General features: G+C 40.2%; 1 protein-coding gene across 1 annotated transcript; it reads left to right on the top strand.

Moving 5' to 3' along the window:
• The first annotated feature begins 1301 nt into the window (after positions 1-1301).
• Positions 1302-15161, top strand: LOC121896933 (protein NLRC3-like). The gene is made up of 8 exons (XM_042411047.1): positions 1302-1366; positions 3515-3635; positions 4511-4674; positions 5331-5613; positions 6777-8670; positions 10389-10562; positions 11247-11278; positions 15127-15161. The coding sequence occupies exons 4-8, from the start codon at positions 5340-5342 to the stop codon at positions 15159-15161; spliced, it is 2409 nt and encodes an 802-aa protein (XP_042266981.1). The 5' UTR covers positions 1302-1366; positions 3515-3635; positions 4511-4674; positions 5331-5339.
• The last annotated feature ends 2818 nt before the right edge of the window (positions 15162-17979 follow it).

Here is a 17979-nt window from a genome sequence, read left to right as displayed (position 1 = left end):
AGAAGGAGGAAAAAAGTCTGACGCAGGGTGAGTGTTAATATTAGGGTTGCAAATAATGATAATTATATAAATAATAATAATGTCATTATTGATTAAATTGCTGATTAGTTTTTGGAATAATTGTTTAGTTGATTCAACTGTCAGAAAAATATGATATCACAGTGTGGACATCTCCAAACATTGTTTCCCGTTTTCTTCTCCTGATTTTGTGTCCTCACAGCTAAGTAAAGTGGCGCACTGGCAGGGTCAAAATAAAGAAAAGTCACAGTTGAGAACAAGATAGATGTTTATTTGAAGTCTATTTGTTGGATTTAAACCAGAGTCAAAGTTTATCTTTGTGATGGCTAGAAAACACACATGGTTGTAGTTAAAGTAATGTAAACTAATAAGAAGCTACTAACTTGAGAACAGGCCTGGGTTTATTATACTGTGTATGTGTGTGTTTGTGTGTGTGTCTCCAGTATTACTTGGTTACCTCTCAGATTCCTCAGAGGAGAAGGATGGAGCAGAGTCTCTAATATTCAGCTGTCTGTCTGTGAAGAGAACTGGTCTAAAGTTGATCCTCCAGACTTTAGTAATGAACCTGGACCATCAGACACAAAGTGAGAGACTGTTTCTACTGCAAACTGACCTGAAGATGATTCAGTGTTGAAATATAATTTAAAATCAAACACCACTGACTGACAACCAACACTACAACAACCACCTCCAACAACCTCATACATCAGTTATTAGTAGGGATGCACAATATTGGATTTTTTGCCAATATCCAATATGCCAATATGCTGATATTTCCAACTCATTGTGGCTGATTGCCAATACCAATATATGCACGTTTTTTTTCCAGTTGGCTGAGGAGACTATTATGCATGCAATCGTAGATTGTACTAAGTATGATCAAGAAAGACAATATATGAAGAAAGAACTTAGGAAGACTGGAGCTCAGGATCTCAGCATTAAAACTTAAATGAACCTGCCAAGTGGGAGGAGCAGTAGAGTTTTCTTTGAGTTTATCAGACAAACAGGATCAATGTGTAGGATTTAATCTCTGGTCCACACTCTGGAGCAGAAGGTGGGCTTGGTGCTCCGGTTAGATTCACATGGAGAGCCGGGGCTAACGTTAGCTGAGAGGCTAGCTGCAGCATGACCGAAGGGAAGCACAGCCAGCTGGCCTCTGCTAGCCTCCCAGCTAACGTTAGCCCTGGTTCTGCATGTGGATCCAACCAGAGCCCTGAGCCCGGTTTGTTATTCAGGTTAAAGTGGGAAGAAGCAGCGGGTCTGACGGGCAGCTGAGTGAAGTGGAGCCTGCGGAGGAAGAACCAGAACTGTTGGGGTGACACAGTCCGTCGAGGAAAGCACCCTGAAGGTCAGGGTTCAGAATCCAGGGTGTCCAGGAGGGAGAGGGAGGGTGAGGAGAGAGTTCAGCTTCCTGACAGCCTGGTGTATGAAGCTGTTAGTGAGTCTGGTGGAGCGGGCACAGAGGCTTCGGTACCTTCTTCCTGAGGGCAGGAGGCTGAACAGACTGTGTGCAGGGTGGCTGGCGTCGCGCAAAATCGTGGTCGCTTTGAGGGTGAGGTGGGTGTTATAAATGTCTTACAGGAAGGTTAGTGGGGCACCAATGATCCTTCCAGCTGTGTTCACAATGCGCTGCAGGGTTTTTCCAGTTCTGGTTGGTGCAGCTCCCACCCCACACAGCGATACAGCTGTACAGGATGCTCTCAATGGTGCCCCGGTAGAAAGTGCACATGATGGGTGGGGGAGCTCTCGCTCGCTTAAGTTTGCGGAGGAAGTAGAGGCACCGCTGTGCTGTCTTCGCCAGTGATGCAGTGTTGGTGGTCCAGGATAGGTCCTCACTGATGTGCACCCTCAGGAATTTGGTGCTGCTCACTCTCTCCACGGCAGCACCATTGATGGTCAGTGGAGGATGTTGGGTGTGGCCTCTCCGGAAGTCAACAACTATCTCCTTGGTCTTGCTGACGTTCAGCAGGAGGTTGTTGTCATTGCACCACGTGGTCAGAAGGTTGACCTCCTTCCTGTGGTGGGTCTCATTATCCTTGGTGATGAGACCCACCAGGGTTGTCGTCCGCGAACTTCACCATGTGATTTGAGCTGTAGGTTGGTGTGCAGTCATGAGTCAGCAGGGTGAAGAGCAGGGGACTGAGCACACAGCCTTGGGGGGCCCCTGTGCTGAGTGTGATGCTGCTCGAGGTGTTGTTGCTGACTCATACTGCTTGTGGCCTTTCACTAAGGAAGTCCAGCAACCAGTTGCAGAGGGAGGTGTTGAGCCCCAGCTGGTCCAGTTTACTGATTAGCTGTTGTGGGATTATGGTGTTGAATGCTGAACCTAAGTCTACGAACAGCATTCTCACATATGAGTCTTTTGTGTCCAGGTGGGTGAGGGCTGGGTGGAGAGCAGAGCAGATTGCATCCTCTGTGGACCGTTTGGCCCGGTATGCAAACTGGAAGGGGTCCAGGGTGGGGGAGAGGATGGATTTTATATGTGACATGACTAGCCGTTCAAAGCACTTCATGATGATGGGGGTCAGTGCCACAGGGCAACAGTCATTGAAGCTGGATGGAGCGGGTTTCTTTGGCACAGGTATGATGATGGTGAACATGATGGAACGGTAGCCTGAGAGGTATTAAATATATCTGTGAAGACATCTTTAAGCTCCTTTGCGCAGTCCTTCAGAACACAACCAGAGATGTTGTCTGGACCTGTTGACTTGCGGGTGTTGATGGCGAAGAGTGTCCTCTTCATGTGTTGGTCATGTTGGTTTATGCTTCAAAACGTGCAAAGAAGCTGTTGAGGTTGTTGAGCAGAGAGATGTTGTGGTCGCAGAGCTGTAGCGTGGGGTTATAGTCTGTGATGGTCTGAATGCCCTGCCACAGGCTACGTGTTTCTCTGCTGTCTTTAAATTGGCTGGTTATCTTGCTTGTGTATTCCTGTTTTGCTTTCCTGATGCCGTGGGACAGGTTGGCTCTCGCTGTTCTCAGGCCAGTTTCATCCCCAGCTCTGTAGGCGTTGTCTCTGGCCCTCAGCAGCCGATGGACATCCCCTGTCAGCCATGGCTTCTGATTAGATCGAGTGATGATGGTTTTTGTGTGGGTCACATCATCAATGCACTTGCTGATATAAGAAGTAACAGTGTCTGTGTACTCCTCAATGTCTGTGAGGTAGTTGTGTGTGGCTGCTTGCTTAAACATTTCCCAGTCTGTTGTGTCAAAGCAGTCTTGGAGAGCAGAGGAGGCCCCCTCTGGCCATACCTGTACCTGCTTCTGAACCGGTTTGGTGACTTTCACTCTCGGCCTGTATGCTGGTATTAGCATAACAGTGATGTGATCAGAGAGTCCGATGTGGGGCAGGGGTGAGGCCTTGTATGCCCCTTTGTGGGTAGTGTAGACCAGGTCCAAAATGCTCCTCTATCGACTCTGTTTGTGCAGTATCCAAAGTGTTGTAAAGCTGGTTCCTGCAGATGTCTAACAGAGTCTGTCGACTGTACTTGTATTCCAGCGTAGACAGATGAGACGAATACGAAAAACTTCCGGACAAACACTTACTAACAGAACAAAATACCGCACAGTCGGGACAGCGAGGGGCCGCTGCGTCTACACGTGCCGCCATAATTTTATGAGTGAGTGTCTTAAGATCTTATGCAGCAAGTTTAGCCATCTAAATGTAAAGTGGCACCTGATGTGTTTAACAAAGCACTGCAGCTCATAAAATGTCTGTAGACAATACGGTCAAACTACATGCATACACTAGACACTACAAACAAATTGAATTTACAGGAGATAAATGTTCAGGATGTTCATCATATTCATTCAGAGTTTACACATTTAGAAGTTTAAATCTCTTTGCTCTCACGTATGTTTTTATCTGTAGATACAAAAAGAAGCACAGACCCCACGGTCATAGTGTCTATGTTATTTTTTGTTGTTGTTTTTTTTGTTTTTTGGTATTTAAACACATGTTCAGGAAAATGCCGTAATAGTACGATATCACCTGAAATGATGAAGGCCTTAAGGTGGGTTCAGCATTAGCAGTTAGAAACTAAAGGCCCAATTCTCACACAAACGCCTAAACTGTTTCTTATTTGCATAACAGAAAATGCTCCAAAAGGTGTTGAAAACTCTTAATACAATCATCAAAATCACGGACTGAACCTGTTGAGTTTATTGATCTTCTCTGTTGTCACAAAGAGCTCAGAGACATACTATCAACATCATTAGTTAGGACTAGAATGTCATTTATCATAACTAGAGACAGACAGGAAGGATGAAATACAATGAAAAAGCATGATATTACAGGAGGATAGTCACTGTGTTTCACTATAGTTTCACTCATTTTTATTGGAGAACTGCTAGGCTTACAGATCATGTATAAGATCACTTCCTTGACAGTTTTACATTCAGCAGATTTAACAGTAGTTCAATTTTTAATTAATGACTTAATTACATATGTAGCCTACTATTAAAATCCAATGGTTTGTCCTTTTTACTTTCACAGAACAAAAAAACACACAAGAGTGCACTTTGAGAGACGACCTTCATTTTTAGGTACTCTTTTAACACCAGCGTTACGAATCAACCAAAACACGTGAACACACCAGAGTTCACAGAACCACAACAAATGGGTTAGTTGTGAAAGCAGAAGACTAACTGGACCTTGTGGTGAGATTGCTTTGTTGACTGCTGTTTAAGATTGAACTTTTATTGTCAACATTTAAGCCAGAAAAATGTAAATTTTAAAATGTACATTTCCATGACAACTGAGAAAACTCGATCTGATAGAAAGCTCCAGAACAGATACTGAGTAGACTTGTGATGAGACATTTTTATTGAAGATTCTCTTGAGTTTCTCTGAGCCAAACCGGGCTTTTTGTCAAATCAGTCAGATCCAGTAGGAACACAGAATAAGTTTCTACTGGCAGACAGACAAGGACTTTTCACACTACATATTTTTAGCCCAGGGCTAAAAAGCCCTGAAATGACGCATGACTACTCTATTTTACTGTAGCCTTGTTTCATACTGGCACCTTTTAGCTCCATGTTTAGTCAATTTTCAGGGGATAACCCTGCAAACTCAGAGCTAACCAGGCCCTGGTGCAGGGCCAGCAAGCCCTAGGCTAAAGGCGGGGTTAGCCCATGGGGTTAGCAATATGCCAGAATTGTGCCAGTGTGAAAGCTTTCTTAGCCAGGGGCTAAAAGCTCCCTTAACCTGGGGCTAAGAAGGCTCTAAGAATGCTTTTAACCCTGGGCTAAGTGCAGTGTGAAAAGCCCTAGAGAAACAAAACTGTTCTCTTATCAATGTTCTGTGATTTTACCAGAGAGCCAAGATGACAAAGATCATGGACCTCCTCAACATTCTGGATGATTTAAGAGACAATGAATTTGAGAACTTCAAGTGGTTCCTGAAGTACGAAAAGGTGGGTGACATCGAACCCATCAAAGAGAACCCACTGTCAAAGGCAGAGAGGCGGGACACGGTGGACCTGATGGTGCAGAAATATGAATTTGCTGGAGCGGTTGAAGTGATCAAGAGCATTTTAAAGAAGATCAGCAGGAATGATCTGGTGAGGAAGTTGCCAAATGTCGGCTCAGGAGCAGAAGGTCAGTCACAGTGAGGGACAAACATGAAATCACATCCAGACAGCAGATCTGTGAGGAGAAACTGTATCTTTATATTTTTCATAATTTTAGATACAGTCCAAACTCATCTTTTTTTCTTCAGGTTCTGTGCTTCAGCACATTCAATTTAAAATAAAATAATTGATACTACATTAAAGTCTCAGCTTTATAGGTTTACATCAACATAGAAATATGAACACATAGTGCCTAAATTGCAGGGGTTCAAAAGAAATGGGACAGATACATATGAAGTCAGACTAAATGATCATATGACGACAGACATAACAATGCAAACCGTAAATCTGGTAATATCTCCCCCACTGACCAATAGACACTGGTGGCTCTGAGACATACAATACATCCTGGAGGCTGGTTTCACACTGCGTGGGTAATCTGGGGGGGTCGTCATTGGCTCATTGAAAGATTGTAGATGCAACTGTGGAAAACATGAATGAACTCTTTTCAGGTGGGCAATGATTTAATTCTGATGGGTGGTCACCACAAAGTAACCATTATTGGTTACTGTAATCAGGGTTGTAGAGAAGCTTTGAGTTTTACTGAATGAAAAGTGTGGTACAAATTAAATGTGTTATTTTATTATTTTTATTATTTCCCCGAGTAGATTTCTCCTGGAGATTGCTAGTTTCTCTGCCATGCACTCAACAAATCAGATAGGGAAAGTGGAGCAACTGAATAACAGGGGAGATCATTGCACAGAGTGATTTATCCTTGTTTTAAAGTCTAACTAAAATTTAAACTAACACAAAGTTCCCTCTAGAAATCAAGTCAGTTTCCACCTCTTAACATTTTACTGTTTGTTGAATTCAGACATATGCACATTGTGAGAAAAAGCTCTGACTCAGACACAGAGCAAAACAGAGCAAAAAGTCAGGTCTAACACACGTCTTCTATCACTAATACTGATAAAAAGGAAAGGTATGCTATACATAAGAAAGATCAATGTAGAGGAGAAATATGATGACTGATTTGTTGCTTGTACACACATATTTACAGTAACCAGGTTACAACTGTGTGTATTAACACGTTCCCCAATTACCCACGTAATTTCTCTGAATAACCTGGGTACATAAGAACATGTAAACACACTGATAAATGTTCACATTTATATTTTTCTTCTCTTTCAGAAGATAGTGGTCTGCACAAGGTTTCAGATATATATAAGTTCAGACTGAGAAGGACATATCAACATGTGACTGAAGGAAATGATAAAGCAGGAAGTAGAACTCTCCTCAACAGGATCTACACTGAGCTCTACATCACAGAGGGAAAGAGTGAAGAGGTTAATACCCAACATGAGGTGAGGCAGCTTGAGACAACTTCCAAGATGGAGACCCTCCATGACACTCCAATCAAGTGCCACGATATCTTTAAAGCCTTACCTGACCAACATAGACACATTATCAGAGTCGTTCTGACAAATGGTGTCGCTGGCGTTGGAAAAACCGTCTCAGTGCAAAAGTTCACTCTGGACTGGGCAGAGGGCTTGGAAAACCAAGATGTCGATCTAGTGATTCTGCTTTCATTCAGGGAGCTGAACTTGATCAAAGATGAGCAGTACAGTCTTCTCATGCTGATCCATGATTTCCATCCAATATTACAGAATGTCACAGCAGAGAAGCTCGCTGACTGTAATGTTTTGTTCATCTTTGATGGCCTGGATGAAAGCAGACTTTCATTGGATTTCAAGAACAGGAAGGTTGTGTCTGATGTCACACAGAAGTCATCAGTCAGCGTGCTGTTGACAAACCTCATTGAGGGTAACCTGCTTCCCTTGGCTCTTGTCTGGATAACTTCCCGACCTGCAGCAGCCAGTCAGATCCCTCTCACATATGTTGACAGGGTAACAGAAGTACGAGGCTTCACTGATGCCCAGAAGGAGGAGTACTTCAGGAAGAAATTCAGTGATGAAAAGCTGTCCAACAGAATCATCTCACACATCAAGACATCCAGGATTCTCCACATCATGTGTATGATCCCAATCTTCTGCTGGATTACTGCTAGAGTTCTGAAGTGCATGTTGACTACAGACCATAGAGGAGAGCTGCCCAAGACCCTGACTGACATGTACTCACACTTCCTGCTGCTTCTTTGCTGGACAAAGAGGAAGAAGCAAAACTATGATGAGGAACATGAGACGAGTCCACAGGAGCTGACAGAGGCTGACAGGGAAGTTCTTCTGAAGCTGGGGAGGCTTGCGTTTGAACATCTGAAGAAAGGAAACATCATGTTCTATAAAGAAGACCTGGAGCAGTGTGGTCTTGATGTCACAGAGGCCTCAGTGTGCTCGGGAGTTTGTACAGAGATCTTCAAAAAAGAGAGTGTGATCTTCCAGAAAACAGTCTACTGCTTTGTTCACCTGAGCGTTCAGGAGTTTCTGGCTGCAGTCTACATGTACCACTGTTACACCAACAGGAAGGCAGAGGTACTGGAGGAATTCCTGGGAGAGGAGTACAAACTCAGGCAGTCAAAACCAAAGTCTTTCCTTGAGAAAATTTCTGCTTATTTCAGAAACAATGATAGGCATGACCCATCTGACAGTAATCATAATTACCCATCATTGGATGACTTCCTGAGGAGAGCCATGGAGAAATCTCTCAGAAATGAAAATGGCCACCTGGACCTGTTTGTTCGCTTCCTTCATGGCCTCTCTCTGGAGTCCAACCAGAGTCTCTTGGGGGACCTGCTGGGTCAGACAGAGAAAAGTCCAGAAATCATCCAGAGAGTCACCAACAACCTGAAGAAGATGAACACTCTTGATGCCTCTCCTGACAGAAGCATCAACATCTTCCACTGTCTGATGGAGATGAACGACTGCTCAGTACATCAGGAGATCCAAGAGTTCCTTAAGTCAGAGAACAGATCAGAGAAGAGACTCTCTGAGATCCACTGCTCAGCTCTGGCCTACATGCTGCAGATGTCAGAGGAGGTTCTGGATGAGTTGGACCTGAAGAAGTACAACACATCACTGGAGGGACGCAAGAGACTGATCCCAGCTGTGAGGAACTGCAGAAAGGCTCGGTAAATTCAGATGTGCTTAACATTATAAATCAGTGTAGATTAGTAGTTTAGTTCTTCAAATATATATAATATAAAATTCTTATTATTGTTAAAATAATATGCTACTTGTTTATAGCCAAAATAATACATCAATTATATTTAGTCACAGATGTTGTTGAGCCGTTTCAAATGTTGTTAGTGCAAATAATGTTGATTTTTCAGTTGGTTGTGTTTAGCTGTTAATGAATGCAGTTATTCTATTTATTTTTAGTAATTATTAATGGATTTTACAGTTTTTTCTTCTATTCATCTTCCTTTGGGTGATGGAGGCATTGTTCAAACCTGGTAAAACAAATAAGGGACTTTAGAGGTTGTGGTGGTTGTGATACATGTATCAGTATTTTTCAGTTATCAGTAGGGATAGGCATTTCAAGAGAAAATACTATTCTATATTCACTAGGAACTATTCGACCGTTCTTCAAAGGTTCCTCACATGCATAAATCTCTGGACCTCAGTTTGAAGAAGTTTCTGCAGATGTCTCAAATCAGCTCACACCTCTTGTCCAACCTCTTCATACTGGCCAATTACACAATTAGAAACTCTTTACATCAGCTATCATTTCCATATTCTTTCTTCTGGCTTTATTTTTTAAAGGTAATTCTTGCCATTTTTCATCCTTATTTCTTAATTCTCTCTTGAAGTTATTTTAAAAAAATAATGAAATTTAATACAAACACACTTACAATTTAATCCAGTGCACTGAGTGTGATTATCTTTATCATATTATGTGTCCTTACATTAATCACAAGAATTTGTGAGGTGTACATATAATATGACTGGTATAATGCTTCATAATAATAACAATTCCACATACTTCTGCTTAAAACTTATCATATCAATAATCATCGTTTTGCTTTGCATTTTGTTTCCTTCAGCACATCACAAGTCTTTAAAATTATACCACACATGCACAGGGAGAGAGAGAGAGAGAGAGACAGAGAGAGAAACTCAGTCACGATTTTCACAACTCTCAACACTCTCAAACGACTATGCATAGTAGTTTCAGACTTGTAATATGCTAGCTTTACCTAGCAGAGTTTGTGCTTTACCTCATTTTTGTTTATTTTTTTGAAGGAATTCCACACAGAACTTTTTGATGGCTGTAGTAAATGCTGTAGGTACTGCCCTTGTATGGAAAAGAGCCAAACTGAACGTGCCACACATGTTCTATTGGCACCTGGTAGTTAAAACAGGGGAAAATATATTTTTTTAAGACACGGCAATAGTGACATAAACTATTTGATTTTTATAATTTAATGACCATTCAAAAACTTGAAAATCATATTAGTTATCAGTGAATGCAGTAAAGTTATTATTACATGAGGAGGTTCTACAAATAATATATAATCAGACAAACTGTTTTTACCATTATGATTAAGAGTTTAAAATATGATTTGTATCATTTTCCAAAGGCACTTTCTGAACTAATGGAGAATTGCTTTCATCATATTTTTTTTCTTAATGGTTTCAGAGCCATTTCATAGTGAGCACAGGGGATCAGCAAATCTGATGAAAATTATTTTTGAATGTAAAAACAAAATTAGCTGAACCACTGATGTGAAGAGCAAATGTTAATCAAAATAGGGAATGTCAAACTGTCTCATCATCAAATGCATGAAGTAAATATAAAGTGTCCTCTTTCATGATAACATATGTTGTAATATATGTGTCATGACAGACTTTCTCGCTGTAAACTCTTTGAGACTCACTGTCAAGTTGTGGCCTCAGCTCTGAAGTCCAACCCCTCCCATCTGAGAGAGATTGACCTCAGTCTCTACGAGCAGCAGGATTCAGGAGTAAAGCTCCTGTCAGCTGGGCTGGAGAGTCCACACTGTAGATTGGAGACTCTGAGGTCAGTTCACTCACTGCTGTTACTATTGTTGATCTTAATGTTTACCAACTGAACCTAATTTATGTACTATACATACATTTACATCCATTAAGTTAATTTTCTTTTTTCCATGTTAATTTTTTTACTGTGCAAAATTTAGTCTGTTGTCATAAAAGATGACTGATTCTTAAAGAAACAATAGAAAATGTCCACTCTTAGTTGTTAAAGTAAATTAATGTTCATAATTTTTGGTAAAGCTTCACACCTGTATACAAAAGATCCTCTCGACTAATATCTGTTTAGAATTGATCAAGTTTACTTGCTGAAGGAGAGATATTTCTTTATTATATTCTTTAATGGGTTTTAATGAATAATGTCTGATCATTGATATTGATCCCTCAGAACACATACACACAGAGGGACACAGAGAGAACAATGCAGGTGTTTTAAAGTATTTTTTATGAATCAGTGTTGACATGAATAGGTGTCTGAATTTTATGGTAACATTTGGATGATTGCTGTAGAAGACTGACATGATGATCCACAATAACACAATGATAAAGTTAATAATGGAATAAAATGACTCATTTTAGAGAAAGGCTCATTGATTAGGATATAGTAATATTGAACTACACATTTAAAATCTGAATGCATCTGATTGGATTATAAATGGATTTTAATCTACATAATTTATTCTTTATTCAGATTGAATGGTAGCATTTTGTCAGAGATCAGCTGTGCTTCTCTGGCCTCAGCTCTGAAGTCCAACCCCTCCCATCTGAGAGAGCTGGATCTGAGTGAAAACAAGCTTCTGGATTCAGGAGTGAAGCTGCTGTGTGATTTCCTGGAGAGTCCACACTGTAGACTGGAGATTCTGATGTCAGTTCACTGACTCTGTTACTATTGTTGTTGTGCTTTATGTGTTAACAACTTAACCTAATTTATGCACATCCATAACTTGTATTCATGAAGTTGTTTTCCGTATTTTCATTTTTAATTGTACAAAATTTGGTCTGTAGTTATAAAAGATGACTGATTCTTAAAGAAACTGTAGAAAATGTCCACTGTTAGTTCTTAAAATCAACTAATGTTTATCATTTTTGTTAAAGAGTCACATCTGTATACAAAAGATGCTCTCAACTAATATCTGTTTTAAAGAGAGAGATCAATGCACGCGTATTTTTTATGAATCAGTGTTGACATGAATAGGTGTCATGAATGTTGTGGTGACATTTGGATGATGTCTGTAGAAGGCTGACATTACAATGATCCACAATAATACAATGACAAAGTCACTCTACTCATTTTAGAGAAAAGCTCATTGATTAGGACATAGTAACACCATTTATTATTTATTCAGATTGGGTGACTGCCATTTGACAGAGATCAGCTGTGAGTCTCTGGCCTCAGCTCTGAAGTCCAATCCCTCCCATCTGAGAGAGCTGGATCTGAGAGGAAACTACATGCTTCAGGATTCAGGAGTGAAACTGCTGTGTGATTTTCTGAAGAGTCCCCACTGTAGATTGAAGACTCTGAGGTCAGACACCACTTTTTACTTCTTCTGTGAGATTAATATGGTGTGAAAATTGTGATGACACTAAACTGTAGACATAAAGCTGATATTATGCTGATCCACACTGGTAAAGTCTATTCTATAGACTTAGCCTATTCTTCAGTGGTGTGGTCTATTGACTGTGTCAGAGTAAGTGCATATTTAAAGCCTTGATATAACAAGAAATCCTACAATGGATAATTCACTCTGAACCTCTTGAACTCTGTTTTTTGTCTTTTATATTTGACAGGTTTTAACCTGCATCCTGTTGAGTTTAGGTGTTTGGAGTTTCCATCTTCTAAACTTTAAGGCTGGACAAAAAACAGATTTTTATTTGAATGATTAATAATTGATTCTTGAAATCCAAGGATCAGTCTTTATATTTGTGCCTTTACTCAGTAAACATGTACACGTGAACTGTGTTGTGTGTCAGCAGTGGTTACTTGTTGTAAATGGTTTGGTTAGAGCAGCATAATGTGTAAAATGTCTACTTTGTGGAAATCGAGTTATTATAATGTGTTATTATAATCTGCTATGTTAGCTGCATTGGGTCACAACAGTCCTGTAAACCGTGACATAAATAGTTTCGGTCTTTGGACCTGCTGCAATTTACGGGACTGTTGTGACTGAGGATGGTCAGCTGACTCTGGCTGTCTTGTAGGGCAGTGGTTCTAAAAGTGGGATCCAGGGACCCCCAGGGTATCCCTGAGGGGGTTCCAGGGGCTCCCCAGCAAAAAGGGGAATAATTTATATTCACTATAATGCCATCCATAAGAAACACAATGACAGAATGTATGACTATTTTGGTCATGGGTTTCATCCCTTCCTGTAATAAAACATCTAAAAGCAAAAATCTTATCAAATTGGGGTCTGTGGACTAATTTGTGTCAGTTTAGAGGTTCTTGATGTGAAAAAGTTTGAGAACCACTGTTGTAGGGGACCTAAAGATCACATCTACAAGAGGACCAGACTGAAAAAGACTCCTCACACTGATCTGATCTGACTGTGCAGATTGCACTGTATTCAGTCTCTCTCTACCTGCCAGGGAGCTAACACCAGCCTGAGGCTGTCTGCAGGTGTAAGAATGATGTATTGTAAACACCAATACAAACAGGGCAGATTAACCAATGACCAGACCTTCAGTTTATGCCGTCTGTGCTCAAAGTGATAAAGTTGAAACAGCAGGTATTGACAGTCCATTTGTTGCCTTATGGGATAGCATTTATGAACTTTGTCTTCTGAACTGACATCATTTATTCTTTATTCAGACTGAGGTTCTGCAGTTTGTCAGAGATCAGCTGTGCCTCTCTGGTCTCAGCTTTGAAGTCCAACCCCTCCCATCTGACAGAGCTGGATCTGAGAGGAAACAAGCTGCAGGATTCAGGAGTGAAGCACCTGTCAGCTGGACTGGAGAGTCCACACTGTAGATTGGAGACTCTGAAGTCAGTTCATTGATTGTCTGTTACTATTATCGATCTTAATGTTTGACAGCTGAACCTAATTTATATACATCCATAACTTACATCCATGAAGTTAATTTTTTCCCCATATATTCATATTTTTACTGTACAAAATTTGGGCTATAGTTATAAAAGATGACTGATTCTTAAAGAAACCATAGAAAATGTCCACTGTCAGTTCATAAAATCAACTAATGTTTATCATTTTTGGTAAAGAGTCACATCTGTGTACAAAAGATCCTCTCAACTAATATGCATTTTAAATTGATCAAGTTTACTTGCTGAAGGAGAAATATTTCTTTACTATATTCTTTAATTGGTTTTAATGAATAATGTCTGATCATTGATATTGATCCTTCAGAACACATACACACATAAACACACACACACACACACACACACACACAGAGGGACACAGAGAGATTAGTGCAGGTGTTCAAAGTATTTTTATGAATCACTGCTGACATGAACAGTTGTCTGAATGTTGTGGTGACATTTGGATGCTCTCTGTAGCGGGCTGACATTATGATGATCCACAACAACATAATGACAGAGTCACTCTGTTCATTTTAGAGAAAAGCTCATTGATTAGGACATAGTAATGTTGAACTACACATTTAAAACCTGAAAACATCTGATTGGATTATAAATGGATTTTAATCTACATTATTTATTATTTATTTATTCAGATTGAGTCGCTGCAGTTTGTCAGAGAACAGCTGTGCTTCTTTGGTCTCAGCTCTGAAGTCCAACCCCTCCCATCTGAGAGAGCTGGATCTGACTGGAAACAACCTTCAGGATTCAGGAGTGAAGCTGCTGTGTGATTTTCTGGAGAGTCCACACTGTAGACTGGAGACTCTGAGGTCAGACACCATTTTTACTTCTGTGCTGAGATTAATTAATCAATCACTCAATTTTTATTTACATAGCACCAAATAGAAACCTCAAGCAGAACCAGGCTCTTGGTGGGTGGCCATCTGCTTTGACCGGTTGGGTTGAGAGAGAAAGAAAAAGGGGGGGGGGGGGGGGGGGGCAGAATAACAACAATCATAACAATAACAATAACAGCAGCAATAGCCGGGGAAGGACACCAATAGGACCACAAAGGACCGCAAAGGCTCGGCCTGCATCCCAGGGTTTCCTGCGAGTTGAGAAAGCACAAAAAACTCCGGGGAAGAAGCCAAGTTAGTAACATGCATTTATGGTACATGAATGCATACAGATGGGAGAGGAGGAGGAGGAGAGAGGAGCTCAGTGCATCATGGGAAGTCCCCTGGCAGTCTAGGTCTATAGCAGCATAACTAAGGGCTGATCCAAGGCAAGTCTGGCCGGCCCTAACTAATATGATGGTACAGTTGTGGTGACACTAAACTACAGACATAAAGCTGATACTATGTGGATCCACAATGAGTATGTTAATGGGAAAGTCTTTCTTTTCTTGTTCAGTGGTTTAGTCCATTGACTGTGTCAGAGTAATGTTGAGCCACATGTTTGAAACCATCATATAACAAGAAAAATCCTACACTGGATAATTCACTCTGAACCTCTGTTTTTTGTCTTTTATATCTGACAGTTTTAACCCGCATCCTGTTGGATTCAGGTGTTTGATGATTCCATCTTCTAAACTTTAGGCCTAAACAAGAAAATAGATTTTCCAATTACTCACTATTTTTATTTGATTGACCAATAGTTGATTCTTGAAATCCAGAGATCAATCTTTGCATTTGTGCCTTTATTCAGTAAACATGTACATGTTCACTGTTTGTTGTATGCATTGGTTACTTGTTGTAAATAGTTCAGTTAGAGCAATGTAAAATGTCTACTTTGTGGAAATTGAGTTATTACAACATGCACAAAAATCGTATTTGAAGTTTAAAAGTAACGTAGATGCTAGCTGCTATATTAGCTGCCTTGAGTCATGACAGTCCTGTAAACCGTGATGTGAATAGTTCTAGTCTGTGGATCTGCCGCAGTTTACGGGACTGCTGTGACTCAGGACAGTCAGCTGACTCTGGCTGTTTTGTGGGAGATCAAGAGATCACATCTATGAGAGGAACAGAATGAAAAAGGGCTCCACACACTGATCTGAGCTCTCGGTTTGTTTGTTAATGAGATATTTCTTCCTATTAAAGGGGAGTTTTTCCTTGCTGCTGTCGTCACGTGATGACTAATGGGGGAATGTTGGGTCTCTGGAAATTAAAGAGTATGGTCTAGACCTGCTCTGTGTAAAAAGTGCCTTGAGTTGTGATTTGGCACTATATAAATCAAATTGACTTGACTTGACTTGATATTATCTCTGACTACAAGATGTGAAATCATGGAAGTTGACTGAACAGAGTGCAGATTGTACTGTATTCAGTCTGTCTCTACCTGCTGGGGAGTTAACGCCAGCCAGCAGCTGTCTGAAGGTATCAGAATAATGCTTTGTCAACACAAATACAAACAGTGCAGATCAGCTAATGAGCACACCTTCAGTTTCTGCTGTCTGTGCTCAAAGTTATATAGTTAAAACAGCAGGTACTGTCAGTTCATGTGTTGCATTAAGGGATAGCATTTATGTTTTTTAATGTGCAGAATGATGAAGCCCTTGCAAGTGATGCAGGTCTTGTGTTATTCTTTTTTTTTAATTTGATTTGATTTATTGAATGGGACAGTGTGCAGTTTTAAACATTAAAGATGCACTGCACTGGAGCTATCTCAGAGCTAATTTGCATCTGTAGTCCCCCACAATCAAAACATACAACAGCACAACAACAAACAGTACAAAGCAAAAAAAAAAAAACAACACCACACAGAACACACCATACAAAATACAAAGCTACACACAACAGCACATCACATACACCAACAATGTCAATTAGAAATTAATAATGTAAACGAGACTCAGTGGTCAGCTGATTGGTCTTCAGTAGATTTTTTAATTTGGCCTTGAATGTATTGATTGAACTACAGTTCTTCATATCATCAGGTAGGGCATTCGACTGAGTTGTGGCTTTCACAGAGAAAGCTGACTGCCCAAATGCAGTGCGACAAAATGGTATGGTACAATCCTGTATAGAAGATATTCTGGCAGATCTAATAGAACTTACTGAGTGAGTGTACACAAAGTCACATAGTGGAGGAGGGGCCAAACCATTTAAAATTTTATAAACTAGACACAAATTTGAGAGTAATCTAAAATTGTCAAAGCTCAGTAAATTGTATTTCTCCAGTACCCTACAGTGACGGATATGTATTGGCTTTTTGTCTAGAGTTTTTAGAGTTTGTTTGTATAAGGACCCAAGAGGTTTTATGGATGTTTCTCCAGCCTGCCCCCAACATGTGATGCATAAGACATATGGGAAAGAATCATAGCATGCATAAATATCTTGGCTGTGTCCAAAGCGAGACAGTCATGTCAAGAATTTGCTACGCTGTACTTTATGGTTTTAACTGTTTTAACATGTTAACATGTTTCTTAAAGTTCAAATTTGGATCCAGTGTCACACCAAGATATTTAAAATCAGTAATTGTCAATTTTTTCACCTTTGATGAAAACATCAGCATTAGGAGGTTGTACCATGGTTTTAGAGAAAAACATACCTTTGGTCTTGTTTACATTTAGACTCAGACATGATTGATCAAGCCAATGTGTGATCCTTTCCAATGCAATTGTTAGCTTAGCAGCAGCTAACTCAGCTGTTTTTGCATGTGTGTACACAACAGTGTCATCTGCATACATTTGTAGTTCTACATCATGACACTGGTGAGGGAGATCATTAATATATAGGCTAAATAATAGGGGACCTTACACTGACCCTTGTGGAGCACCCATTGTGCACTTCATGTTACTGGACAGTGTGTCACCAACTTTAACACATTGTATCCTATTAGATAAATATGAAGACATCCATGCCAGTGCTCTAGATGAGAAGTTAAATTTAGAGAGTTTTAAAACATCATGATTGACTGTATCCAATGCTTTACGCAGATCTAAAAATACAGCACCAACTACTCCTCCTTTGTCAAGTCTTGATTTAATTTGCTCTATTAAGCGCAAGGTAGCAGTTTCAGTGGAATGATTTGCTCTAAAGCCAAACTGCATACAATGTAGACCAAAATTGCTTGTATTAAGAAATGTTGTCAGTTGTTCAATGACAAGTTTCTCAGCAACCTTTGAGAGTACTGGTAGTGTACTTATTGGTCTGTAGTTACTGGCTTCAAGGCAGTTTCTTGCTCAACTGTTTTGCACATGTAGGCCTAAAAAATATAGATGTGTCATGTTTTAGTCTTTTTGCATTTTTACTTGTCTTTGGCTGCACAACATGAGTTTGTATAGATGGAGCCACAGAGATTAAGAAGTGAAGTTATTGTGTCTTTATTGAAGTAACGGCATGTTGTCATTAATATTAATGAGAGCTCTTTTTCACTGTTTGTATTTGACAGT

Source organism: Thunnus maccoyii, chromosome 1 (genome assembly GCF_910596095.1).
Source record: "Thunnus maccoyii chromosome 1, fThuMac1.1, whole genome shotgun sequence".
In the NCBI taxonomy this organism is placed as follows: Eukaryota; Metazoa; Chordata; class Actinopteri; order Scombriformes; family Scombridae; genus Thunnus; species Thunnus maccoyii.
Note: the sequence above shows the minus strand (reverse complement) of the source record. Positions and strands in the feature narration are given on the sequence as shown.